Source organism: Pithys albifrons, chromosome 18 (genome assembly GCF_047495875.1).
Source record: "Pithys albifrons albifrons isolate INPA30051 chromosome 18, PitAlb_v1, whole genome shotgun sequence".
Taxonomy (NCBI): domain Eukaryota; kingdom Metazoa; phylum Chordata; class Aves; order Passeriformes; family Thamnophilidae; genus Pithys; species Pithys albifrons.
This window is the reverse complement of record NC_092475.1, coordinates 9,465,953-9,492,833: the sequence shown is the minus strand read 5'-3', so window position 1 is coordinate 9,492,833 and position 26,881 is coordinate 9,465,953. Positions and strand designations below refer to the sequence as shown.

Sequence of the window (26,881 nt, the reverse complement as noted above, 5' to 3'; positions counted from 1 at the left end):
AGATTTCAGCTAAGGGAGGAGACACAGCCCTTATGTGGTGCTCCACACTGACCAGAGAAGGTTCCTGGTAGGTGACTGTTGCTTGTGAGGTATTTTTGGCCTGCACATGAGCAGAGCTGCTTTGTCCATATTTATTTCCTTTCTGCGCTGATGCTTTCCAGGTGTGCTACTCCTGATCTGCCCTTGTATCCCTATTTATTACATGCTGACTATGAAAGGGTTTATGTGGGTAGTTTGGGAATCTATATCTGATGGCACCTCTGGTGCTTATGCTGATCTCTTATCCCATTTGATTCTTGCCTCTGGCCACAGTGGTTTGTGGGTTTGCCTTTTTGGCTAAACAAATTTCTCTCCTTCTGTTCAAGGAAAACTTCTGGCAAAAAGTCACTGTAGGGGGAGAAAAGTTAAAGAAACCTTTCTCCAAAATAATGGGAAATTGTTTGTGAGATACAGGAGTTGCTGTGCATCTCTGGAAAAAATAGGAAGGAACAAAGGATTCTTGTAATTTATTTCTGTTGTCTTGTTTTTCCAAAGTTTCTCCTTTATACTTTTTTCTTTTTTTTAATAGAAATGTGTGTCATAGCTGTAAAAGCAGTCAGGTATACTAGAAAACCACCCACTCTTTGACAGCCGGCAGTGCAACAATGTGTGTGTGGTGCTACAGCTGAATCGTGTCTGGTACAGTGCTATTGGTGCTGCCTGTCCTGGGTTTTGGGCCCTTCTGCTTTATGTCCCTTGCTTTGAATCTGGAGAAGGCTGGCAGAAAGCAGCAAGCACCTTGGGTTTCTTCAGAGCCTTGTTCTGTCCCAATCCTTTTGCTTGTTGCCAGCTGTGGATGAATAGTCTTTTAAGTCTGAATGCCTCCAGGCACGTCTCATCAGATGGGGGAAATAGATTTTTTTAAACAGATGTTGCATAGTTGGGCAATGGGGCATTTTTAATTTGTTTCCTGCATTTATGTAATTTGCTGTTTGACTCTGGCTGCCAGCAAGGCTTTTGTAAGGACTAACCTAACAGGGCAGGAGGATGAGTGTTCAGAGTGCACACGTGAAGGAGGGATGGGAATTGGTGCGTGCAGATGACTGAAAGATTGTTTGTGGAGGTGAATGCGAGACAAATTAAATGGACCATCAAGTCTGCCCTCAAGGGTGTGGGATGCTCGAGACAGGAACCTACAAACCCCATCAGAGGCTCCAGTGAGCTGTACAAGGCTTTAGAAGGTGCGTCAGAGGGAACTGCTCTGCGCTGGTTGGGGAACGGCACAACCGTTTCACAAGTCTTTGCTTTTGTTGATGCCCATATTGTTATTCTTGCCTGAAGGTCTGGATTTTGAAAGCACATGAAAAATATGTTTTATGTTTGTGTAACTTCCTGATTTATACAATGTGCTTTGTACATTGCTCAAGGCACACAAACAGTACCAACTGTAGTTAATGTTAACCCAGAACATGCACATTCCATCCCCTTAGCCCATAGGGACATGTGTACACGTGCTGCACCATATGTGGGGACAGCAGCTGGTGCAGGGCCCAAGGGCCAACACATTAACACAGCTGGAAACCTCATGATATCAGAGGAAAAGTTACTTTATAGCTGTATTTATGAGAGAATTTTTGTCTTTGTGTTTTGGTGTAGATGTAATTTGAGAAGTAGGATAGGGAGCATTCCTGATACTTTACTGAAAGTGCCAGCTCACACCAAGATCTAAAGAAGAGTATTTTAGGTCAAGCATCCTGCTACACAAATAACAGAGTTCTGCATTCTTTATGTGGCTTCTTACAGATACCCTCGTATTTCCAAAGTACTTTGGAAAGTGATACACAAGAAATTCTACCTAAATATGAAGGAGAACTTCTTTACTGTGTGGATGACCCAGCGCTGGAACTGGTTGCCCAGAGGGGCTGTGATGTCTCCCTTATTGGAGATATTCAAGAACCCTCTGGATGTGATCCTGTGCAGTGTAGTCTAAGATGATCCTGCTCAACTAGGGAGATTGGACCAGATGACCCCCTGTGGTCCCTTCCAACTTTATCCATCCTGTGATTCTGTGAAAGATTTGTTTTCTTTAATATTTGGGGATCCTGAGTTCTCTAGACTCAGTAGCTGGGTCATTTCTTCTCCAGGGGTGGTAGTCAAAAGTGGTGGATTTTGGAGAGAACTGTGGGTCAGAGGTTTGTTTCCTGAATCCACATTAATGCCCAGGCATCTTTAGAGGATTTAGATAATTCTGCTTTGTTCAGAAAACTTGTAGCAGATGTGTTTCAGGATGAGTGCTCTATGTGGGATGAAATCTGGAGCTTCCTAACACCAGCTATGGCAATTAATAGTGATGGTATTCATTACATATTCATTACATAACATGGTTTGTTCTGGGAAACAGACTGCTAGAGATGGAGGATGAAAATAGCAGCTGTTAATTTCAGAGGGCTGAGCCTCTGAAGACTGTACCCAGGAGGAACCAGAACCTACTTAAATCCCTTTATGCTGCAGCCGAGGGCGTCTACCAAGGGGAATAGTCCCCTCCAGGGTTTTCCACTGCTGGTGCCACCAGGGAACATTTTGGCTGTGCCCAACTATTCCCCTGTACTTCTCCTACCTTCACAGTACCTCTGGTGCTGTCTGGCCTTTTCCTCCCCTCTGCTCTCCTGATGCACTGCAGGACCTGCCACTGTTGCTGCACACAGCCTAAGGCAGCAACATGGAATTTGGGAAAGGCTTTAAGGCATGGTCAGGCTGTACACCTCAGCTGTGCTCGAGGTCACTGTTGCTGTGTTCTGACAGGGCAGCTTCAGGTGTAGCCAGCTGGTGTGCATGCCTGCTCCATGGATAATTAATTGGTACAAATGGTTGGAGTAGGCAAGGTGGTGTGTATGCTTTGAATATGTGCTGGGCCCTGGCTTGATGGAGCACTGAGTCTGTTCCAGACATGACTGGGAGCTGCTGATGGAGCAGGACTGAGTAAGGAAACACTTATGCCTGACATGAAAGTACTGCCTGGCTGCCAGATGCCAGGCTGGTCTTTTGAAAGACCTTCTCTGCTTCTCCTTGGCTCTGTCATTGCAAAAGGCTTTGGGAATAGAATCTGATGGCCTTTTCTCCCCTTGTGTTCCTAGATGGTGATGGTCGGAGATTGAAAGGAGCCATCCAGAGGAGCACAGAGACTGGGCTGGCTGTGGAAATGCCCAGCCGGACCGTCCGTCAAGCCAGCCATGAGTCCATTGAGGACAGCATGAACAGCTATGGATCAGAGGGAAAGTAAGTCATCAAAAGAGAGCTGGGTAATCACTCGTGGGATGCACTGTCCTTATACCTATTAATTTCTTTCCAGCATGATGGATGATGTGTTTTTCTGACTTGCTTATGCTGCAGGTGTACTGCCCATTCAATTAGAGCAGATCTCTCTGCATAGCTGGCACGTACTTTAGCCTGTTTATATACTTTTTTTAGTATCCTCATTATTCTGAGCTGAAGCAGATACCCATTACTTTTAACCACTTTGCTTTTGGAAGAATGATTCAGGGTGAATCGCTGAGGCTCATTAATGGTCATAAATTATATGCCAGTAGTTTTAATATTGCACAATTGTTGTGCATTTTCCCTGTTTTAAAGTAGCCCTTTGATTTGGAGCAGGGGAGAGGTGTCAAGGTGCTGAAAGTAACAATACATTATAGCACATATCAAAATCATATCAAAATACATATTCAGAAGCCTGTGTATACTTTGGTTGCAAGCTTTATTTTATTCATGTGAGTTACAGTATCCTAAAAGAATGTATTTCTGAGAAGATTTTTGACCCCAGAAGTTACAATACACTTTGTTGCATTTAGGCTTTATACCAGAATGCAAAGCAGGAGTCTTTGGGCCAGAACTTTGGGACCTGACTTGTGTCCAATTCTAGTTTTTGTATTTGCATTACTTGAAGCCATATATGGAGATTTTAATAATTTATTCATGGGAATCTTTGGAAGCAAAAACTCCAAGTATTAAAAAAGAAGGCAAAATATACGATCAGATGATGTGCTTCTAGATGTGAGGCCAAAGTGTTTGTATACCTAAAACGTGCTCTGTTTAAGCCAAATTTCACACTTGGCATTGCTCTGTACACTCTCTCTAGTCCTGTGTGGTATTCCAAGAACACTGTACAGCTAAAATGCTGGGATAGTCCAAAGGCATTCTCAATTAATGTGATTCTGGTGTTAAATAAGTAACAGCCTGTAAATTAAGAGAGACTTTCTTTAGCTTTAGAAGTAGGCTAATCCTGGAAAGGCATCATAGATCTGTGCTGAAGGTTCAAAATAGTAATGAGGCACAGGCTGCGATAGCAATCTTGTCACTCCAAAGCTGTGATGTACCTTATCTCTTCTGTGAGCTGCTGTCTCCAGGGAAATATTCCTGCTACACTAGCACAGTCCTGTGGCTTGGAGTTCTGCCTCTGCTACTTGTTGCAGAGGATTAGTGATTAAGTTCAGTCCCTTTGCAATGTCGGGCAAGAATCTGCTTTCACACAGAGCAGAATTCTTTCCTTTATATATTTGCATAGCTTAGCCTCCTGGGGAAGGGGTGTAATTCCTTGAATGGTCTGTCTTATCATTGCAAGTGCTGGCTGCTTTAACTGGGCTTTCCTGGGGAAAGAGTGTTTCTGCCAACAAAATATTGCACCCATACAAGTGCTGTTTCACCCTGAAGGCAGGTGACATGTAGCTATCAGCTCGGCAGAGAAAGGCAAACCCTGTCTTGCAACCCAAATGTCTTTATTAGAACAAGCTTAACATTTGGTATTCCAGCCTTGAATGCTGCCAGAACATCCTTGCCAGTGCCTCTGCCAGGGATGGGATAGTTTCTTCTTTTACTTCTCTGAAAAGTGTGATTAAGTGGTTCCTGGATGCTTTGTTCCTAGGTGGAATAATTAATCTCTTCTGGAAAGCCAGTGGGAATTGGAGCTATCTGTCTGAGCCACAAGTGATAAGCAAACAGAGCTGAGAGTACAAAGAGCTAAGAGGACTCAATTCTCTTGAAACATAGGGAGAGGAGTTTCTCTGCTATTTTTCCTGCAGCAAAGAATGGAATGGTTTTGGGAATAGCTTTGAGGAACAGAAATATGTTCTCCTAAATCAGATTTCTCTTGACCTTTCTCGTTTGCTGTAGCTGTCTTCCTGGGGAGGCAAAATGAAGATTCATACATCTCTGTTAGCTGTGGCGAGATTATGTGCTTTCTGATAAAAGCTGGGTTTGTGACTGATGCAGATACTCCCAGGTCAGAGGCAGTTTTCACCAGTGAGTGTCAAAAATCTGGTTTTCAGCAAGGTGAGGCTGTCCTAGTTCTTCCCACCTGTGCATCCCTTCAGTGTGTTCACACTTGGAAGAAGATGGATTGAAAACGTCGTCTTCCAAGAGGGCTTGTGTCTCAGCTTCTGTATGTTTTTATAATCCTTTTCAGCTTAAGGACTGAAAGGACAACTTCCAAAGAGGGCACACTGAAATGATCAAAGATTTGGTGAATCTGTGCTGCAGGAGGCTCAAATACCTGCCCTCAGCCATACAAACTGCTTTTAGAAAGCAATGCTGACTGACTGCTTTCATGTTTGTGGCAGTGAGCTGGTGGCAGCTGCTACAGCTGCTCTGTACCAGTGCAAGGTATCACAGTCAAAGAATTTCCTGAAGTGCATGATTCTGAGCAATTCTGATTTCATTTGAATACCAGACTGCATGAAATCTAGGGGTTTTTTATGGAGAGCATATTATGCAGAGGTACACCTCTCAGGCATACTAGGCCCTTCTTCAATAAAATAATCCCTTTACCCGAAGGTGAACTATATAGATTAGCTATAAAAAAGATGCATCTCCTGGAATTTAAGCTGATACAACATACCAGTAAGTGCTGACAGTGACAACTCACTGATTTGTGAAAATTGTTGCAAGATAAAAAGTCCTCCAATTATTAGCCAGGTTTTACATTACACAGTTGTTTTGCTCTAGTGTAGGAAACTAATATAACAAAATTCAGTGTGAGTTTTTGTAGAAGGGAAAAAGAAAGGGAAAATAGATATTTATTCTAAACAAAACTGTTTTCAGTCATTCACTTGTCTGGGTTTCACTTGCTCATGCTCTTACCACCCCATGCAGACACCAAGTCTTGTGCATCCAGGGCTGTAGCCAGGATGGATTGTGTGCTGCAGGGAGAACCAGGAACACCATCTGTCAAGCCCTTGCTGTGTCTGCTGAGTTGTTCCTCACAACAGACTGGCTCTTGGACTGTTTTTTTCTTACACTTTCTAGTACTTACCTGCTATTTTTGAGTGATCTTTCAACTCGGGGTCTTACCTTTTTTGATCTCAAGCAGCCCTGCCACCTTTTTGTTCCCTTGTTTGGGAGATCTTTGTGGCTACACTCTGCCCTCAGACAGGCTGTGGAAGTGAAGTGCTCTCTCACCTTGTTGCCTTCTCCTGTCATTGTAGGACAGATCTGCTGCTGACAGGTTCATTGTAGTTTCACACTCAGATATTTCCATTCATAGTTCATCTAGACCAATCTTAGCACTGGTTACAAATCTTTACAGCAGTGAGTATTTTCTTCTATGCATATATCTAAAAACTTGCTTGAGAGAACAGTTATGCACTGTACCAAGTGCCTATGGGGTAGTTTCAGGACACCAGGATTACTGCAAGGATACCATTCCGAATATAGGAATAACTCACAAACAACCCCCTGAGATTCAGCAGAGATCCCAGCTCCATCCTGGCTCTTGCATGATCTACATCTTGTTTTGGCTGGGTTTTGCTGCAGCTGCACGACAGCATGTACAGCATTCAAAAAGCAATAAATTCTGGACTTGTGTGTAACTTGTCCCTGCCAACCACTTTTCTTTCTGAAAGTGGAGCAGAAAGACAAAAATGGACCTGGAACAAAAGCCTGCTAGCTGCCATAGTGCCTAGTGAGTTGTACTCATAGCATTTTTGTTCTTGCTGGCTACTGCTGAGATGATTAAGTTATGGAGAGCTCAGGTGATTTTTACCTTAGAAAAGCACAGCAGGTGATGACTAGCAAAGACATAGAGGATTGTTCTTGTATTATCTGAGTGTGCCTGTCCAGCAAGGAGGCACCTTGTCAGCCGTATCATCTCTTTTCTGTGGTGAGGGCAGCACCAGCCTAAGCCCTGCCTGAAGGCAGAACACAGCCTGGAACATGTGCTGCCGACATGGGAATCTTGAGCCCCTCAGCTTCGTTCTGTCTGGTGCTGTTTCTGTAGGCTATGGCTTGTACCACTTCTCCTGCTGGGCATACAGGGCTGGTGTGAAACAATGCTGGGACTTAGGCTGGGAAAGCTGCCTGTCCTCTGCTTCACTGTGGTGCAGTAAATACAAGGAAGCTGGAGAAAATACTGGCCTGGCTTGTGACCACATGGCCACGTGTAGCTTCACTTTTCTTTACTGAAAATTACCCACTGTCATTCAAGAACAACCGAAGGACCTGATTCCTAAACACCCCATTCAACAAATTCATGTTGGGGCTATTTGCTGAATATTTCTTTTTGGCATCCAAAGTCAGGGAACTTCCAGACTCTTTTACAGCAGATTATCTGTAGGACTCTTCTTTTGTTCAAGTTGTTTTAAAAGTTGTAATGAAATGTGTTGTTAATACAGTTCAGGCTATAAGAAATCAATGCCATTTTAGATGGTAACCAGAAAAGGCATGGAGATTGTTATGTAATATGCCAAGAAGATCATCAGCTTGCTGAGCAACAGCACATCCTTTTGTGCTGGTAAAGCTTGACCAGCACAGCTTGGAAAGGATGTGACCTTGAGAGCTGTAGTTACAGCAGTAAATACAGTAAATCCCACCTTCAGCAACCTCTTGGGAACTGACAGAATTGCTGTCTGAAGACAGGTAGCTATCTTTTATTCAGCGAGTCTGAGATGACTAGTGATTGCTAAAAATGGAGCTCGCCTGGCAAGGTGAGGAAGGGGATGAGGGAGGTCTTTGTACAGAATTCTCTGCATGGTTTTTATAGCACTGTTTCGGTGGCAGAATTCATACAGCAGAAGGAATCGGATACGGGAGCGGAGTACAATGTGTTACAGCACATAAGACAGCACGTCACAGTGCTAAAAATGCTACAGAAAGTGGAGTGGCCAGGAGAGAAGCAGAGCTTGTTGAGAGGCAGAGATAGATATTGCCTGGCAGAGGAGAGGTGTGCAGTTGGTGGGATTAGGATGGGTTTGGGTCCTGTAGGGATAGATGCTTATGGAAAACCTTCCCAGTCGAAGTGAGGGCTCCTGCAGCATTCACATTGATTTTGACAGGGTGAGGGGCTCTGTGTCCAATCCCCTGACAATGTAGTCGGATGTGTGTTCCATTAATAATTCTGCACGTGCATCATTAATATTTTAAAGATGGGGCAGTGGACATTCACAAGTTCTGCTTTCCTCCTCAGCTGATAGATACCTACTTGGCTTCTGAGTGTAAGATGCGATTTAAAAGACATTAACATGCAATATGGATGAGTGTGATTGTTACACAGAACATTACTGCTCCCTGAAATTGGAGTTCTGATGGGGTTTTTCTAATGCTCAAATAAAATAACTGTCAAATATTTTATCAGTCTCAGGAGACTTCCCCCTCCCCATTTCTTATGGATGAAGGAGTGTGTTGCTGTCCCTGGTTTTTAAGACAGAGCTGGAGAACTTAGCTCTGTGCTAGATGTAGGTGTTCAGTGAATCTGTTGTTAGTTCAGCTGTGCAAGTCAGACCATTCAGGTGCATGGATATGTTTAGGCAGCTTGCTTATTAATTGCAACTTTGTGCCCTAAGAGGGTAAAAAAAAAGTCTTTTGGAAAATATTTATGAGGACAGAACAATAATTTCTGAACCATGGACTTCAGTCACCTCCCATGTGTGTCCTAGACAAAGTGGAGCACCTCTTTAAGAATGTATCACTTCTGGAGACTTGAGATGATGGTAATAGGTGTTTGTGTGGATAGGGTGAATGAATCCATGCAAAGAACAAGCCAAAATGTTATCTCCTGAAAATAGCTGTTGTCTGGATGTGCCAGGTAGTGGCTGTGTTGAAGCTGTCTGACTTCACCATCACCCCAGCTGGCTGAACCCACTGCCAGTGGAGCAGTGCAGCTCTGTGGGAGTCATGGTGTGCAACTTGTGTAATAGAAAGGCAGGAATGGGGATTTTGTCCGAGGGGTAGGATACAAAATTCTCTTCTCTTGACAGAGCTCCTGAACAAAAAGGTGTGACACACAGCCTGTGAAGGGAGCAGATGAATCTGCTCTGCATTTCTTCTACAGGGACACAGCTGCCAGTGTGTAGCCATTACAAGCTGGTTCAATCAAGACCAGTGTCAAAGTTTTGTAAGACAGAAGTAAAAAGTACAGTGTCAGGAGAAAGAAATAGAATATGTTGGTCTGTTTTGCAAACTGATAATTCACAAGTGGTGTTCAGGATGATATATAAAGAGGAAGGACTGAAAAAATATTTGGAAGGGAAGAGTAAAGCAAAGCACAGGAATAAACTCTCAGGGAAGGATTTTAAGAACCAGTTAGAGAAGCAGCTGTCAAGGATGGTGTAAATAAGGCTGCTCTGGCCTTGGGACCTGCATGTGGACTGGCTGGCCTGGGGAGATGCATTCTTGCTGTATTTCCTTTGAGTTTACAAGATTTTGACAAGCTGATTCTGTAGACACTTGCAACAGCATAATGGATACCTGGCATACAGAGTCCCAGAAGCAATTTAAAAATAGATTTAGAAAAGAGGTCAGACAAACTCCACACGGACAGGAAAAGTAATGATACATTTTCCCTAAGTGTGTCTGTGCTGTTACACACTCCGCATGCTAATGGTGCAGCCACCACCACCGATGGGGGTGTGGAAGGGGCTGAGCAGAGCCACATAAGCTGTGTGAGAGGCATCAGCACAGCTGCTCTGCATTCTCTTTATAGTATTTTGCATTGAAATCAGTGTTGTCCATCTAGACATTCAAATCCTGATCAGTTTACGAGCAAATTCTGAAAAGCTTGTTCTCCATCCAGTTGTGTACAAAGAGCAGCTGTTGTGCTGTGAAGGAAGCATCTGTATGATGCTTTGCATGAGGAGAGGAAGGATCTGGATCTTTGCAAGGGGTAGGTCAGGAAATGTTGCTACCTTGAAAGAGAAGAGAAGCAAGCAGCTGGCAAAGAGCCTTTAAGCCATTCTTAAATTACACTACAGCTTCCATGCATCCTGTCCTAGAGCATGCTGTGCAGGAGCACACTCTTCAGAGACTGCTGCACAGGTTTCCTAAATAATCAGGATTAGGAATGTTGTATTTAAAAGAATAACATTAGGCAATCTCAGGCCCACTTTGGAGCACGTGGCTCCTAAGATCGGGTGAGCACACAGTTTTATTCTGCCTATAAATGTGTCACAAAGGACAGATACTGTCAGTCATCTGTACCATAAAGGCGGGGTGGTGGTTGGTGCCTGCTCTGCTTGGGGACAGCGTGCTGGCCTTGGGATGGGATGGGCGCTGCTGCCAACGCTGACTGCGGGGTCTTGTCTCCCTCTCGTGGGTGTCTGCACAGCTGCAGCGAGAGGGGCTGTCACTGCTGTCCCAAGGTGTGTCCCTGCTGCCGTGGTGTGCAGGTGGCTGTACTCACTGACTGCGGTGCCAGGGATAGCTCAGGCTTAGAAATGGCTATTTTATTCATCTGGCTGAAATGGGGTTTGCAGCCTGTGCTGAGCCTTGAGGGGAGCTGGTACCTATGCAAATAATGTTAATGTTCATGCAGGTTTCTGCTTCACTGGGGGGCTCAGAGATCCCAGGATCAGTAGTATCGAGTGTCGTCTTTCTGCTGTCCCTGCTCTGCCTCCTTACTTACAGCTGAGGGACATGGTCTGAGCATCCTCCAGCAGAATGTCCTTCATTTATCCTTGACACCCTGGAGAGCTCCCTGCACTGTCTCTGCCTTCTGTTCAATACCAGTCACATTCAACTCAGGACCAGTTCCACAGCAAACCCATAATCTTTAACTTCGTTAAAATTGTTCTGATTCTGCTGTGGCAAAGCAAAGCCTGTGAATCATGATTAGTGAGAGCAAAGGGCCAGAGAAGAGATAATTAATTTTGCTTTGCTGTTCAAAGGCTGTGCTGCCCTGGCTCAGGGGAGGATTTGTGCCCTTTTAGACAAAAGGCTGAGGAGTGTCACTTGTTAATCTTCTCTGTGGGCGACCCTTTGCAGCACAAGATTGCCCTGCTGCAGCCCCCATCCCCAAGGCCCTGCTGGCTGTGACAGCTGCTATTTGCAAGTCAGCTGAAAAATGCTTCCTCTTTATTCCTCTGGCTATTTTTAGCATTTTTCTTTAGATTGCAATTAAAAAAAGACACCTCATATCGGTGATAACCGGGTTGTAGCAATTTCTGCCTTTAAGGGAGAGGCATGTTTGGCGTTGGGAGGAGAAGGGCTTTTCAGGATTGCTTCAGTGTGTGTGAAACATATCTGCTGGCTGTCACCCAAAGTAGAGCCACCACTGTCACCTGTGGCAGATCCCTTCAGCTTGTCTCCTTGCCAGCACATCCAGTGTGTGATGATTCAGCTGGAGAGGTGGTTGTTTGAATCAAGGGCAGGTCAGAACAGCTCAGTTTCATCAGAGGTCAGGCAGGAAAAGTCTGCTGAGCATGCAGCAGAGTGGCAGGAAAGGGCTCTTGGGAGCACCAGAGCTGCATTTAAATACCTGAAAGAAGTCACAGTGGTCCCTGAAGTTCTTTTCCTTCCCACATTAGCTACAGAAAAAGCAAGTGAGTGAATGGGGAAGGTCTCTCCCACCAGTTTCACCATATACATCCCCCTCACCTCAGCATCCCAGCTTCTCTCAGAGCACTTGACAGACAGAGCTCACCAAGCTGGATTTGAGCATAAGTTTAGTTGATGCAGTGAAATGGTTCCTGCTGTTTTTAATTCACATTCATACTAAATTTCTGCAGTTTTATTTTCCCCTTCCCTCCTCTCAAGGGAGAAGCAGTGGCTTTCTTGGAGGTAGCTTATGAGTTTTCCAGACATAAATTGTTTCCACTCCAGGGTTATTGGCAATATTCAAATAGATGTCCAGGAATTGGTCAAAGCCAAGGAGTCTGATTTAGAGCTACTGCTTCCAATGTCTAATAAAGCAGCATTCCAAAAGGTCAGCCTTTGTGCAATGAAGCAGCCAGCCTCACCAGCTAATGGCATAATCTATTAAAGAATTAATTCAATATGTTTTCCTAGTCAAATATAACATCAGTAAGGAACATTAACTGTCTAACCTAATACTGAGTTTCATATAGTGCTATAGTAAGCCTATTAACTAGGGCTGTTATCCAGACTGGCAGAGTCTTGACCTTGGCCTGTGTTTCTAAGTGGGCTTTGCCATTCCTCTTGGGATCAGTCTTGGAGCTGCAAAGCAGTAGCAGCTTTATTCGAGCAGCAGCTCAGCTGCCCTCCTTGTGAGGGTCTGTGCTTGTGGCCCAGCCTTGGTGTCCCTGCAGCAGCGTCCTGCCCTCTCGCTGTGCTGTGCACTGAGGAGTGTTCACCCTTTTGAGGTTGTCCAGAGCCCTCCAACTTCTGAATCAGTGTGGAAGTAACAGCAACCTTTGCTTTGCTGTAAACATTTCCAGTGGCTGTTGGTTCACCTTTAGCACAACAGCTCTTGCTTTTGTGCTTTTTAGCACTGTCCTTCATGCTCTCCTGCTGTTTTCTCTATATCATTGATGCAGGCTCCAGCATTGGCTGCTCCGTTCACAGGTGCTTTTACTTTATCCTGAGCTGCCCAGCTGCTGAGCAGAGCCTTTCTAGCAGCAGTCATAGCATCACAGAATGGCTTGGATTGGAAGGGACCTTAAATACCAACTGGTTTCAGCCCTGGTGCCATGGATAGGGACACCTTCTACCAGACCAGAAGAGGGGTGAGCTGGTGTTTGAGAGCATGGCTGGCTTCTCTCAACACATGTATAAACTGCAGACCAAAACCTGGCATCAGCCTTTGATGTGATTCTACCCCCAGCAGTTAAGAAACGTTTTTTTGTGACAGGTTTAGTGAATTACTTTGAGGATCCAGGAGCTGGAGGGGTTTCTCTTTGCTGTCCTGCAACATGTGAAGTTTCTGGCTGGTCTTCTCCCAGTTTTGTGTCCCCACTGCAGTAACATGGCTGGACTTCACCCCAGACAGAAACTGCTCTGAGATCTGGTTCTGGGTGTGTTGTGGGCTCTCACAGCCCTCAGCTTCACTCAGACTTAGGCTTCCCCTCATCTGTCCTGGTCTTCAGTGTCTTGTTAATTAGCCGAAGCATCTGTTCTGAGCACAGCAGTGAACATTTCCCTGAACGGTTGTGAGTTGTCTTGCCAGCCTGTTATTTACATGCTTGTTCAGGTCACACACTCCCCAGGGCAGGAGTGAGACCCTGGCCCATTTGTCTTCCATGAACTGAGGAAAATAAAGAAAACATTTACCTTCTAGCTGATAGTCCATTCATCTCCTGCTGAACCTTATGTCTTTCTCTGTCAGGTTTCCTTTCTCTTGAACTATTTTGAGTTCTCTAAGCACTAGTTTTCATCCTTTTTTGACTCTCTGTGTGCAGCTCAAAATGCCTGAGCCAGCAGGCTTACTGAGTCTTACTGGTCCTCGTGTGCACCAGGACTCTCTTCTTCCCTCCTTGTATGGGCAAATCATGACCCTGATAAAGCCTGTCTGGCTCCAGGCTCCCTCTTTCCTTTCTTCCCCCATCCAGTGTCCCTGCAGATTTACCAGCCCTCGGGATGTCTCTCTCTGTACACTGTTCATCCTTGGAGCCTTGCCACAAATCCAGCACTTCTGCCCTTGGCCTGTGCTCAGGGGGCTTCTCCCCAGAGAGGGCTGCCCTGGTGGGGCCAGCAGATGCCAGGTGAGTGATGGGGCAGGAGTGGTGTCCCCAGAGGCAGCAGAGTGTGGCCCTGTGCCACCTTTGCTCTTGGGATGAATGTTGCCACTGGGGATGCACCTTTTGCTGTTGAGGAGTTGGTAACACTGAATAAACCAAGAAAAGTGTTAAGTCTTCTCTGCAATTAATGCCAACAATAAACAATAAATCCCACTGTTTCTGTTGTATCTCAAAATTTCCCCCTGGGTGTTTGTGCAAACAGTGGATGCAGAGTGAAAAAACCACTGAACTGGGGAAAATCCATCCTGGAGAGCCCCTCCCAAGCCTGCCTCCCAGGATGCCACACATCTTTCTCCCTCATCCCTTTTCACAATGGTGACATTTGTAAAGAGCTCAAGGGCAGCATTTTCCATGGTGATGGCTCAGCAGCTCCCTGTGCAGCAGCAGTAACCAGGTTTTTCAAAGAGCCAGGTCAGCAGAGAGAGGAGGTGCAGTGCTCCATGGAAAAGTCGGGCCATTTAAATGCAGTGGCCCTGTCACAGGAGGCTGAGCCACTCTGTGAACCTGTCACAAGGACTTGTGCTTGTGACATGTCCTTTTCAGCCCATGCATGGCGAGGTGCTGAGGTGTGTGTGCTGCCTTCCTAATTCCTTGTCAGAATAAATAAATATTCCTGTGGGGCTGAGACCAGGTCTGCAAATAGCTAATGAGAGCTGAAATCCTAACCTGAAATTAACATTCTGCTGGCTGAATGGGGTTTAAAGAGAATTTCTTTTAGTTTTTTAATTTTTTTAATGTATTTTAAAATGTAACTGGCTTGCAGGGGGGCATCAGTGAGTCTTTGTGGCTGACTCAGCTGTGTGAGAGCCTGCAGGTCCTCAGTCCGCCCCTCAGGCAGGGGTCGATCTGCCGTCACTTGTACCCAATGTGCAGCCTCCTCACAGCATCCTGAGAAACGAATCTGGGGAAGCAGGGAATTGTATCATTACGTGGGTAATTGCCCCCTTCCAAGGACGTTCAGGAAAGTGGAGGAGGTTTGTAATTGTGCCTGGCTTTGGCACGCAGCAGCTTCCCTGGAGGCAGAGTGCAACACCCGGCGCGGCAGCGTGGGTACCTCGGCACAGAGCTCCTGACGTGTGTTTCAGCAGCTGTGTCATGGGTTGGCAGATGCCTGCAGGACAAATGTAGGTGTTGAAAGCTGGTCCTGAGCCTCCGCCTTATCGTTTGCAGCACGTTTTTCTACAACCTCTAAAACAGCTGTGTAAATCAGAGTGCAGCTGGGTAAGTCTTGGTTTGTGCCACAGGGTTTGGCGCTTCTGTTTTGCCTCACACGTGTCCAAGTGCAGTGGCCAGCACCTGTAGCCACACCATGAAACAGCTGCAGCTGCCTGGTGACTAGATTTGGGGGCTCTGTCCTCTCAGCAGATTTTGTTTTGCTGTGGTAACTGTGGCACAGGCATTACTGGTGTTTGAGGATGTTGTCCATTGCACCAGTGTTCAGGTCCTCTTTGTGACTACAGTCATGGCAGAGGGTATGAAAATCACAGAGTGGACATGATGGATGCTTCTGGTGTTGAGCAATAGCAAATGCGACCTTCTGATTAAAAAGGAGAGGTGTTACTCTCCGTGTGTGTGATAAAAAAATAGGGAATTAAGTCCCAAGGGGATTGATGCTCACTCCCTCATCTCACTTTTAGCTACTGCTCTAGATGCATTATTTCCTCCCCAAAAATGAGAATTGGGAAGGGATGGCTACCAAGAGAGATACCATAAGCTACCTGGAACAGGTGAAGGGCTGTGTATGAGCCTGAGATGGCAGGAGTTTTACTTACAGACAATTAGTTACAGTTAAACAAATATTAAATAAACAGTGACTTCAGGCATTATTGGGCTTTTTTGTGCAAGGAAATAAATCTTGAATGGATTCCATGTAACTGAACTATGCAGTGAGTTTTGCAAAGGAAGAAGGCTTCTGTAGATGTCATTAATTTCAAAGATGTATTAAATCTGGTTCTTCGTTTAATAGGTTGCTTTAAAATGCAAATTAACCACTTGCCAAAATAATTTTCTTTTGCAGCTTGAATTTCAGTGGAGTTCATCTGGCATCTGCAGGGCAATTCAGTGACTTCTTGGGGAGCATGGGCCCTGCACAGTTTGTTGGGCGTCAGACCTTGGCGACCACCTCCATGGGTAAGGAACACAAAGATGCTGAGAGGCTTTAATTTAGTCCTGGACAGACTGCTCCTATAAGCCACCTAATAATGTGTCCAGTGTCTGCTGATCTACCACTGTCCTGCTCCATTTCTCTGTTAAATTAAGTGAGCTTGACTGAAAGGTTTTGCTGACTGCAGCAAATGTGGCATTAGTAGGAGAGCAGCAGCTTTGTGCTTTTCTCCCTCAGCTCTGAAGGGCACAGACTAAGTAAAACAGAGCTAAAGCCCTGAAAATGCATCCTGTGCATCTTGGGGTTTTTCTTTGTCTAAGGCCTAATGTGCTCTGTAAGGAATTTTTAATGGTCCACCATAATTGTGTATTCCAAAGCAGCCTGCAATCTTAGGTGCTTCTGTTTGGGAGAGATGAGATGCTCAGATGCTCACTGCCATGAAGAGTCCCCAGAGCCATGTTAGGGGGCTGGCAGTCGAATTTGCTTTTGAAAATGTAGGCTGGAATCACTGTCGAGCTGCTCCAGAGTAACACAGGAGAAAATCATGCATGTACAGTTTGTAGCAGGCAGGATGTGAAGATTGTTTTTTAAACATTTTAATAGCTCAGGGATATATTGTTTTCAAAGTCTTATGTTTATTTTGATGTTTTGGTTTAGGGGATGTGGAAATTGGCTTGCAAGAGCGAAATGGACAGCTAGAAGTGGATATCATTCAGGCTCGAGGACTGACACCAAAACCCGGCTCCAAAACACTGCCAGGTAGTATGATTTGATCTCCTAAAGTAAATCCATGAGCCCCAACCTCCTATGTGATGCTTGTGAATAGGAAAAATTTTAATTTCACTGGGGTTTGGTGGAACTAAGCAATCTGTGTGCAGTATTGAAAGTAAGGCTGCTTGAACAAATCTTTTCCCTGCTGTAAATGCCGCCTTTAGAAATATGAGACGTGGCACTTCTCGACAGTGAGCATGAAGATTTTTTCATGTTTGACCATATTTATTTTTTCCAGCTGCTTACATCAAAGCTTACCTGCTAGAGAATGGCGTGTGCATTGCGAAAAAGAAGACAAAAGTGGCTCGCAAATCATTAGATCCTTTGTACAATCAGGTCTTACTGTTTGCTGAGAGCCCCCAGGGCAAAGTATTACAGGTAAGACGAGCAAGTCTCAAGTCTGCCCATCTCTCTCTTCCACCTCTTAGGGAAGATACTAAGTCTGGCAAGGGATCTGGATAATTAATAGAGATGACAGAAAGCCAGTGTTTTCATTGAACCAGATGTATTCTGTCTGATTGTAACAAATGGAAAGGAAACCCTTTTTTTCATACTCAAACTGATTATTATTTCACCTCCTGCCAAGTGTCATGAATGCCTACCAGGAAAAGTTGAATTTTATTTTTTAATTCTTTTTTTCCGCCCCAGTTAGGAGATAGGTGGTATCTATAGGTGCTAAACAGTCTTGTAGCACGAGTTGTCTCCTGTGTTTATACACATTCAGAGCACTCTGCTTTGGCCATCACCCAGTCCTATATCCTGTCTTTTTCTATCTCTTTTCTGTTATTGCCATACATTTTCTGTCATACTTGTATTTTCAACTCTGCACCTCTGTTTCCAGAGAGAAGAGTGGTTTGCGTTGTTGATTCATATCAAAATCATTTCCATCTAATGAAGCCTGGCTAAAATCCATTTGTAATACTTAATGTAGTTAATCCATGAGTTTTAATCATTTACCTCCACTGGCATATGAATTACCTGCTGGACCTTTCTTGTTAGTGACCTCTTCCTCAGAAGCATTTTCCCCCAAGGTAACATGATTGCACATTTTTGACCAAACTGGGGTGGAACCTGGCTTGGTCTGCTCTTACCTTGTGTGGGTTTCCTTACTTGCTGCCTTACTGCCAGGAAAGACACTTACTGTAAGAGAAAAAAGTGAGGATCTTGACTCTCTGCTGATTGCCATGTCGCCAAACCAACTTAGCACAGTGGCTTGCTCTCCATCTCGTGCTGGCCTAGAGTGTGAATTTTTGTCTTTTAATTGCCATTCATGGTTCTCTCCTACCTCATTTTACAGAAATTTGAAATGTGGTGGTTAATTGGAGCATAGGGAAAGAAGCTGTCAGGATTAGCCAGAGATCACTAGTCATCATCATAACCCGTCCTACTCATCCTCTCCTCTTCAGAACACAGGCTTGCTCTGGAGTCAGTCGTCACCTTTGTCTTGAGCCACACAGGGCCCACTTGCCCATGTGCAGACCTCCAGCATGCCTAAGCCCATGACCCTCACTGCATCTGTTGTTCCACCCACTGGTCTCCATCATGTCGTAAGTGTGATTCAGCTTTCCCTGCTTGCCTGCCAGCTCTTTCATTAGCCTTTCCTCTGTGTCTCCAAGCTGGTCTTGGCCATCTGTTCTGCTTCCCCTCATGCCACTCCACATGTGTCCCCTGTGTAACTGGTCCTGTTTGCCAGCGCTCGGCTCCTGTCCTTCCTCCAGGTGAGTGGCTGTGCCTCGTCTCTGTCTGCCCTGTGCCACAAGCTCCGAGTGCAGAAGTTAAAACGTGCTTTTTTCCTCAAACTGTTGGCTTTTGACCCAAGCTGTTGCACACCTTTTTGTTTGTTTGTTTATTTTTCCACATGAGGAACTCTTCCTGCCTTTTTCCCCCAGGCCATCTTTTGGTGTGTCTGGGGCCCATTATGTACCAGAACCAGGTTTTACCTGCAGGTGTTGGACTGCAGCTCCAGGGATACTTTGTGCAGGTGCTGTCCCTGCCCAGCAGGTAGAACAGCAGAATGGTGTCTCATCCACAAGCACTTCTTTTCCATAGTGAAAAAAAATCAGGTAACATTAGGATTTGTAAACATGCACTTAAAAAAGTAGTAATATCATCAGCCAGAGCTTCATGTTACCTGCTGGTAGAGTAAATTTTTCTGGTCTTCTTGGGCTGCAGTAAAGCTTCAAGAAGTTGGATGAATAGAAGGAAGGATTGTTCAGACTTTTGCTTCCCAAGCAGCCGTGCAAGTTGGAGGATTAACTGTGCTCCCCCCTTCTTGTTCCTAAGGTGATAGTTTGGGGAAACTATGGACGCATGGAACGCAAGCACTTCATGGGAGTCGCCAGGGTTCTCCTAGAAGAACTGGATTTGTCAACTTTAGCAATTGGCTGGTACAAGCTCTTCCCAACTTCCTCCATGGTAGACCCCACTACAGGCCCGCTCCTGCGTCAGTCCTCACAGCTTTCCCTGGAGAGCACAGTGGGACCCTGCTGTGACAGGTCTTAGTGAGTAAGGAAGGGGGAACTGCTTTTGTTTTTTAAACATGCTGTCAAGGTTTTGTTTGCTGGAACTCTGACCTCAAGCGCAATGCATGTTCAATCAGTTCTTGTGGAGCTGGAAGAGGAGGATAAACCAGTGACCTTAGACAGAAGATGAGGGGGAGGGCACTGTGTCCTCTCCATCCAAGGAGGAGGTGCCATGGGGCATGAGTCCTAGTTGTCAAATTAGACATACACCTCTTGTTTAACTTATCTCGCTGTCATTCTTGGATCCTTGTTTCAGATCAATATTAACCCTGGAAAGTTGCAGCATTTGAAAGAATTTGGGGGAAAGTAAGGAAGGAATTTGTCTTAACTGTGCATACTAGAAATTTCTAATACAGATTCTTTCACGAGAAAGTATGTGAAAAATTCAGAGGTTAATGTCTGGCCTAAAAAGAGCAGGAGCAGAAAGATTAAGAGGAAGCATTAGGGTTTTTATAGGGTCTTTCTTTTAGAAAGAAAGAAAAAGAAAGAAAACTGCAACTTTTTCTTTAGAATCAGTTCCCTGTCTCTGAGTCATGTTAGCTGTAACACTGTCGTTGCTGTGTTTTCAAACTGTGCCAAATTACCAGCAAGTGTCTTTACTGCATTACATGTTTAACACTGCTGATGAAGTAAACTTGGTGAGAGAACAAGTAGCACCTACTTAGACCAGACAGTTTAAACAGAGTTCGAGTTTAGAAGGATAATTAACTGCAATTTTGCTCAGAAAAAGCCCCCAAACACTAGGAGTGGGAGCTGAACATCAGAGTTGCAGCTTGAAATGTTTTGTATTGTGAGACACAACGTTTTGCAATTTGACCCCTTTACTTGTGACCTCCCTTGCTGTGCATCCCTCAGTCATGATGTCTCCTATCTCCTGCTTTTCCTCCATCTCCTTTGTACTGGTACATATCTGCTGGAGATGCTGCCCTTCCTGTTGTGCTGTGGACTGACCTGAAACAGGACTGTTTCATTCTGCCATGGGAGAGGAGATTGGGGTTTCTGGGGGTGCAGAAGAAAGAAACCTCAGTTTGTTTTCTGACAAGAAGATGCTGGAGAGCACATAACCTTCCTCGTGGAGAGAGGGAAGCTTTAGACAATCTCAGTAGTACACAGACATCATCAAATGTCCTACAAGAGGAGATGCGATCCCCAAAGTACAGAGAGGTAGTGAGTGAGGAATCCGACAACACAGTGGTCACAGCATGTATATTCTGTTCATTAAAGTGCAACACTAACTGTAAACAAGTCTTGTAGATCTAGCCAATCAAGCACATCCTCTGAGCTGCTGAGCTGTGGCAGTTGTTGCCAGCAGAGCCACATGCTGGAGGAAGTGCACTGGACCCTTCTGACAATTAAATTATCCAAAATCACAGAGAATCTCTGAAGATTTTCTGTTGATAGCTCAGTTTTGGCTGGGTTTTGTCTTAGTACCTAACAAGGATTTGATGATTGCTGTCCCAGAATAAATAAGCTTTTGGAGATGTTTTACTTTGTGATTTAAAAGTGAAGGTCCCATGTCCCGTGTAGGAATGAGAGATTCTTGAGCTGTCATAGAGAAATACTGAGCATTTATTTCTGCATGTGGACCTCAGCTTTGTTAGAATAAAAGCATGAGTGTTGAGTGGATGGTAAAAGCAGTTGCTTTTGGTCCTAGCTTGTCTATGGCATTTTAAATTATTTTAAGATAAATTACAGGATAGATGCAAAAATTATAGGCCTTACAATAATCTGTAAAAAAATTAAATAACAGAAAGGAGAGGAAAGGAGGACAAGGGACATAGAATGATTAGTTTTTTGAGTCTTCAGTGGCAAAAGCCTCAACATTTCAGATAAATCTCTTAATTTCCTTGATCAAATATGTCTCTGGCCTCTCACTAATTATTTTTTCTAATTGTATTAGACAATTTCTATATATTAGCTGAAGAAAGTTTGTTGCATGCTGGTCAAACTATGTTGTGGCGCTCTTTTTTTAATTAAAAAAAAAGCACATTTACTGTAATTCAAGTCAGCATCTTTTCCTCTTGGTATGTAGTGAGTACTAGGCAATATTGTACAATATATGTATGAACTAGAATAGATAAGGTAGATTTAGTGGTTTGTAGCACTGGATCTTTTAATAACTATGACTTTAAAAGGACTGTGGGGAGCTCCAGGTACATGCCAGACCTGGCAGTGAGGAACAGGACTTCTGTCCTAAGTTATGCCGAAACCTTTGTCTTGGTACTTAGTTTGGACATTATCTACCAGTCAGAGCTAAGTTAATCCTGGGTTTCCTGTGTCCAGTGAGATGAATGCGGCATTTTGCAGTCTTTAATAGGGAGTAGGAGACTATACATGCCAAAAATATTCCTCCAGAAAACTTTGTTTAATGACTGTCTGTCAAAAAATTCAGTTCCTGTTTGCCTGGCAGATGCAACATGTCTCTGTATCCTGCCTCTCCGAAAGCTCTGCAGGCTCAGTGATGATCAGTTTAGTTACCATAGAACTCCATAACACTGAGGACTGTCTGGTTTTAATCACAGTAAAAGGTCACTGTCAGGGTAAAATAAAGAAGTTACAGTTCCAGTTGTGTTATTTTTGTTAATATCTCTGATTCTGTAATTTGGAGGCAGTTTAACAGTCTGCTCCGTCCTAGTTTTTTCTGCCTTCTTCACGTGGTTGATTGTGGTCCAGTGGTTCTCACTTTTGTTTTACTCACTTCCAAGTCCTGTTTCTCCTCAGTAAGTGAACGTTCCCATCCCTGGCCACCATGCACAGCACAGTCACATGAACTGGCAAGTGCAGGTGACCTTTCTTGGTAAAGCAGACTCACAGAAGCCCTCCTGGGAGTGCCCATGGGACAGAGAGTAAGGCCAGGAGAGTCACACAGTACCCTAAAATCTAAATTCTTGCTTCTCTCATACCTGTGATTCCTACACCGACCATGGTGTATTGTACTCAAAAAAGAACTCTTCTTGTTCCCCATCAATTTAAAGACTCCCAGTATAGCATCCAAGGCAAGTCTCAGGCTTGGAATAGCTTATTTTTATAAAGTCTAGTCCCTTTTTTCCCTAAAAATTTGCCTGGCCAGTTTCTGTCTGAGGTGATGTGTTGTGACAGTTGGGATTATCAGTGTGGTTGTGTACAAAGCAGTGGTTTACCAGAGTGATGAGGAACTGAAAACTGAACTTTAGTTCCCTTTGCAAGTCCTGGATGAGTCTTTTTTTTGTGCCTGAGTCTCACTGTTAGTTACAGTCAGAGAGGGGTCAGAGAGGAAGAGCAGGAGACTTAAATAAAAGAAAAAAGGCATCACAGTATTTCTGGTGTGTGAGCAATGATAAGGAATGAGACTGAGGAGAAAGAAATACCTGCCCAGCTCAGGATTGTGCATCTACTACTACATTGTAATGGTAATGGAAGGATTGCTGGCAAAAACCCCATGGAGAGCCAATCCCTAAATGTTACCTGCATTGCTATTCCCATGGAAAACAAAGAAATCCTGATGCTGTGAGCAGAATGATCTCTCCCCAGTGGAAATCCCTTGCACAGAGGGAGAGCAGCCTCACATGTGGCTTTATCCTCTTTGGGCTCTGAGCAAAAAGCAACTGTGGCCATGGTTGGTCCTGGTTTACTCAGACAAAAAAATGTGATATTTTCCAGTCTCCTGGTGTTTCCTTCCCTTTGCCCCAACACAGCTGGGGTGCTACAGAGACAGCACAAGATCCTCACACTGCAGCTCAATCCATGGGTTCTCATCCTGCAGCCTGAGCAGTGTGGACACTTGTGTCTGTGGGCAGGGTGAGGCCAGGTGACTTTGTTTTTCCAAGTGCATCCCTACTTCTTGGCCATGGATTGTTTCAAAGGACATTGCAGAATTATTTGCTTTGAATGAAAATATATATTTATTGTTCCTAGCTACCAGATCCTTTATCAATGTACTGTTCTAAATTTGCAGGTCTTCTGGAGTATGAATATCACAAGTTCCTGTAAAGGAGCTGTTTTTATGATGTTGAGGCAGTTAACAGAATCTCAACCTAAGCATGTTTAGTAATGTTTAGACAGCAAGACAACTTTTTTATGAAACTCATTTTAATTTAGTTTATTACATGCTGTTGGTAATATTTTAAAACAGGAAAAATATTTTTCTTTAAAAACAAAATGATATGTATGTTTTTTAACAGGTAACATAATTTTAGTGTTTTCAAAAATGTTTGATGTTCTTGGTATGAAGTTTACTCATTCTTTTGATTTCTATGTTCCTTGTTATATTTTATCAAATTTTTTCCAAAAGAAAAGAGGCATATGTAAATAAACACCAGTAAAGAGTCCTATAAGAAATTCTGTTCAAACTGGCCATAAAATTATTAGTAACTATTTGTTATTGTTCATTAACTCTCAGCTACTTTGTTGAAAGAATCGATGTTGTATTTTCAAGATGAGAACTACTTAGCTAGTTTTGTCATAATCCTGTACTCTGTATAAAAATCTTTTTATAAAGAAAGTCTAATAGGCTACCAAGCAATAATATATTCCATTTGGTGTGCACAGATTGTGACTTGCAGGCTGTAGTACATATTGTTGATACAGTTTATAATTGTCTTCAATCTCAATGATGTCACTTTCGAAAAAGCTCCATATTAACTTTGATTGTAAAAAACAAAGACTGGGCTGTTGCCTTGTGAGATATATTCATCCTTTAGACTTCTCTGTGAGTGTCTGTGCTCATTGACATGAGATCTCTCTTAGGTGAAGAATGAAACGGCTGTAGGTGGCTTCTCACTACAGAGGTAAAAAATAGTTTCAGTATAAACTTCATGACTGTTTCAATCTCCTGGTTTTTTTAGGCTATCTAGTATTTGTAACTTGACGAGAATGGTTCCCACTGCCACCGTAGCCCTGTAAAGCAAAAAAGCCTTTGCACTCTAGGGCCACATGAGTTCTGCCTGGCAGCTTCCTATTTTCCTTGAGATACCAGGGGCAAGCTAAAGGGAGGTTTTTTTCAGAGCAGCAGATTGGACTGCTCTTCTTTAAAGGCTCTGTGGGTTATTTTGTCCATTTCATAGGTGGTATTTGTCTATTTTGTTAGAAAATTCCACCCAAGGCAGAGAGATTGCACCTTCGCAAAGGATCACAGGTGACTAAGGTGTAAAATAGGCACAGGCTGTCCTGTGCCATTCTCCAGAAGTGTGCTAGTGCTGGGCTCATCTAAAGATTTTTCCAAATTGGCAGGATCAGGATATTGGATTTTAAGTAAGCTCCATCATTGATGCAGTGCATAGAATAAAACAGCTTCAAAACGGCCTCCCAGTTCATTGCCTGTGGATTCCTCGCCCATTTCCCATTGAACAAGTCTCCATGTTGTTCTCAATCCTGCCAGGCTGTGCAGGCAGCAGGTCCCAGTGGTGCTGGGAGCCTGGAGGAATGATGGAAGAATTCCTGGTTTTTGTGAAATGCTTTGAGGAGAGACAGATGTGTAAATGCAAAGTGTTGTCAGTAGAGGAGTCCAGGGCATATTGAAACCTGGAGGGAGCATCTAAAATGAAATTGCAGCTACCAAATTTGAGCTAAACATCTAGAAAAGGGGATGATCAGTGAAAGCCTTTTTTTTGTGTTATTCCCAGTGCACACCAAGTTGTGTGTCTGAGAACATGTTAATTTCCAGGGAGTTTGCAAGTGCATAGGTGTTCTCAGAATGTGGCTGACAAGTTTTCCACTCACATTGCCAGACCCCTCTGCTCAGTGTCCACTTCCCTGTGACCAAGCAGCTGCACATCCAGACCCAGCTGCTCACCCCACAACAGCAGCATCACAATTGTTCCTGGGGAACCTTGAGCTCTTCTCACAGTGTGGACACCCTGTGCCCTCCCTTCCCCATGGTAGCTGCTCTTATCCTCGTGGAGAAGAGAAACTGGGCAGAGTTTCTTGTAGCACTTGGTTCTTTGCACTTTAGAGGCTGAAAACAGAAGGACCCTGCACCAGCCCTTTCCGGAGCACCAGCAGAGGCAACAACCCAACAACTTTGCCTTCCTGACTTTCCAGTAGCATTTACACTGGGCACATTATGTGGGCTTGAGACCCCCGTGCTGGGCAGGGAAGAGCTGTGTGTGGCAGAGGGGCTGTGAGGGCACAGCCGTGAGCTCCACTCCCTGAGCGGGATGGGGGCAGATGCAACCCAAGGGAAGGATGCAGGCACACCTGCTGAAGCCATCCCACAGGCTTTCCAAGAGCTGTTTTTTGTAGTTTCTTGGGCACCATGCATCAGGATAGCTGCTCCAGGTCCCACTGAAAGCCAGCCTGGAGCTTTCAATCCTGCAGCATTTTCCTCTTCAGGGCTGTTGCTCCTTAACCAGTGCTGCACACTGGTCTCTGCTTTGGTAATTCTATCTTCTCAAACTGGAGATAATTTTGGCTTTGGAGCAAGGGAAAGGGAGGTTTCGAGAATGAATCCATGGCACAGTCTCTCAACCTCACCATGCTGGGCTTGCCTTCCTCCTACTCCCTGCAGGCTATTCCCTGCACCAGGTGGAAAGGGCATCCTGGGAAAGCAGTGCCTCCCCCGAGACCCCCTCATGCAGCACTGCCATGGCCTGCCACCCACCAGGGATGCCTATGTCCTGCCCACACTTTGTGGCAGTCCTAGATCCAAAACACAGGGGGTCCTTCCTTTCCCATCCTTGGAAGGAGCTAGGGGTCTTCTGCAGGGACTGCACAGCCCAGGCAGGCTGGATGTGCCATACTGACAGCCACAAGAAGACAGGGATGGAGCTGCCTCTGTGCTGCCCAGGGAGAAGGGGAGCTCCCAGCTGGCTTTCCTCTAGGTTCCCTTTGCTTTCCCCAGCATCCTCTGCTCCCTACATGGGTTCTCCCTTCCCTCTTGATATGAGGCCTTATTCCAACCCAAGGGGACTGAGGCTGCCCACGGCATCTCTGCACTGATGCATCCATCCCACGCTGCCTGCTGGGAGCCCCAGGGCCATGCAGCAGAGCTGGCCTCTGCTCGGGGTTGGGGCCACCCCCAGCCCATCCACGCTCCCACCTCCCCACGCCAGTGTGTCAGAACTCTGCCTTGTCCCCGCCCTGCCAGGGCCTGGCCACTGTAGGAAAATCTGCTTTCATGGGTTAAACCTTTTTGCTTCATTAATTGCTTCACAAAACCCAATAGTTTTGCAGGGGCACTACACTCCTCTTGCCTTTCTGTAGGAGTAGGGGCAGTTGATGTGCCTCTTTTTGGCCTCTGTAACCCTCTCTAAAACTTTTTGGAGGTTTTTAACATCATCTGGTGAGATGTGATCTCTGTGGAGCCGAAGGGAACACAGGCAATGGAGCTGCTTGCCCCGGTGGCGAGTCACTTGCGAGGTGCGTGGGCTGCCTTGGGTGGAAGGTGGGACATGTCCCGGCAGCGCCGGTGGGACATCGGCCGCTCGTCTGTAATCGGGAGAGGATTCTGCTATACTTTTTTCCTGTCTGTAGGTTTTATTCAGACAATATGTAATGATTGAGTGATTTACAATTCAGTGTTAAGCTAATGAAAATGTTGATAATGGTGATAATAAAACCTTTCTTTTTTCCTA

The 26,881-nt window shown here is 44.8% G+C and overlaps 1 protein-coding gene across 1 annotated transcript in view; it reads left to right on the top strand.

Annotated features, from left to right (window-relative positions):
• RIMS4 (regulating synaptic membrane exocytosis 4) overlaps positions 1 to 26,881 on the top strand; it is a 54,826-nt gene extending 27,945 nt beyond the window's left edge. The window contains exons 2-6 of the mRNA XM_071572924.1: positions 3,114 to 3,255; positions 15,952 to 16,064; positions 16,696 to 16,797; positions 17,048 to 17,187; positions 19,093 to 26,881. Coding sequence (XP_071429025.1) covers positions 3,114 to 3,255; positions 15,952 to 16,064; positions 16,696 to 16,797; positions 17,048 to 17,187; positions 19,093 to 19,311 — 716 coding nt within the window. The 3' untranslated portion in view covers positions 19,312 to 26,881. The remainder of the gene's footprint in view (positions 1 to 3,113; positions 3,256 to 15,951; positions 16,065 to 16,695; positions 16,798 to 17,047; positions 17,188 to 19,092) is intronic.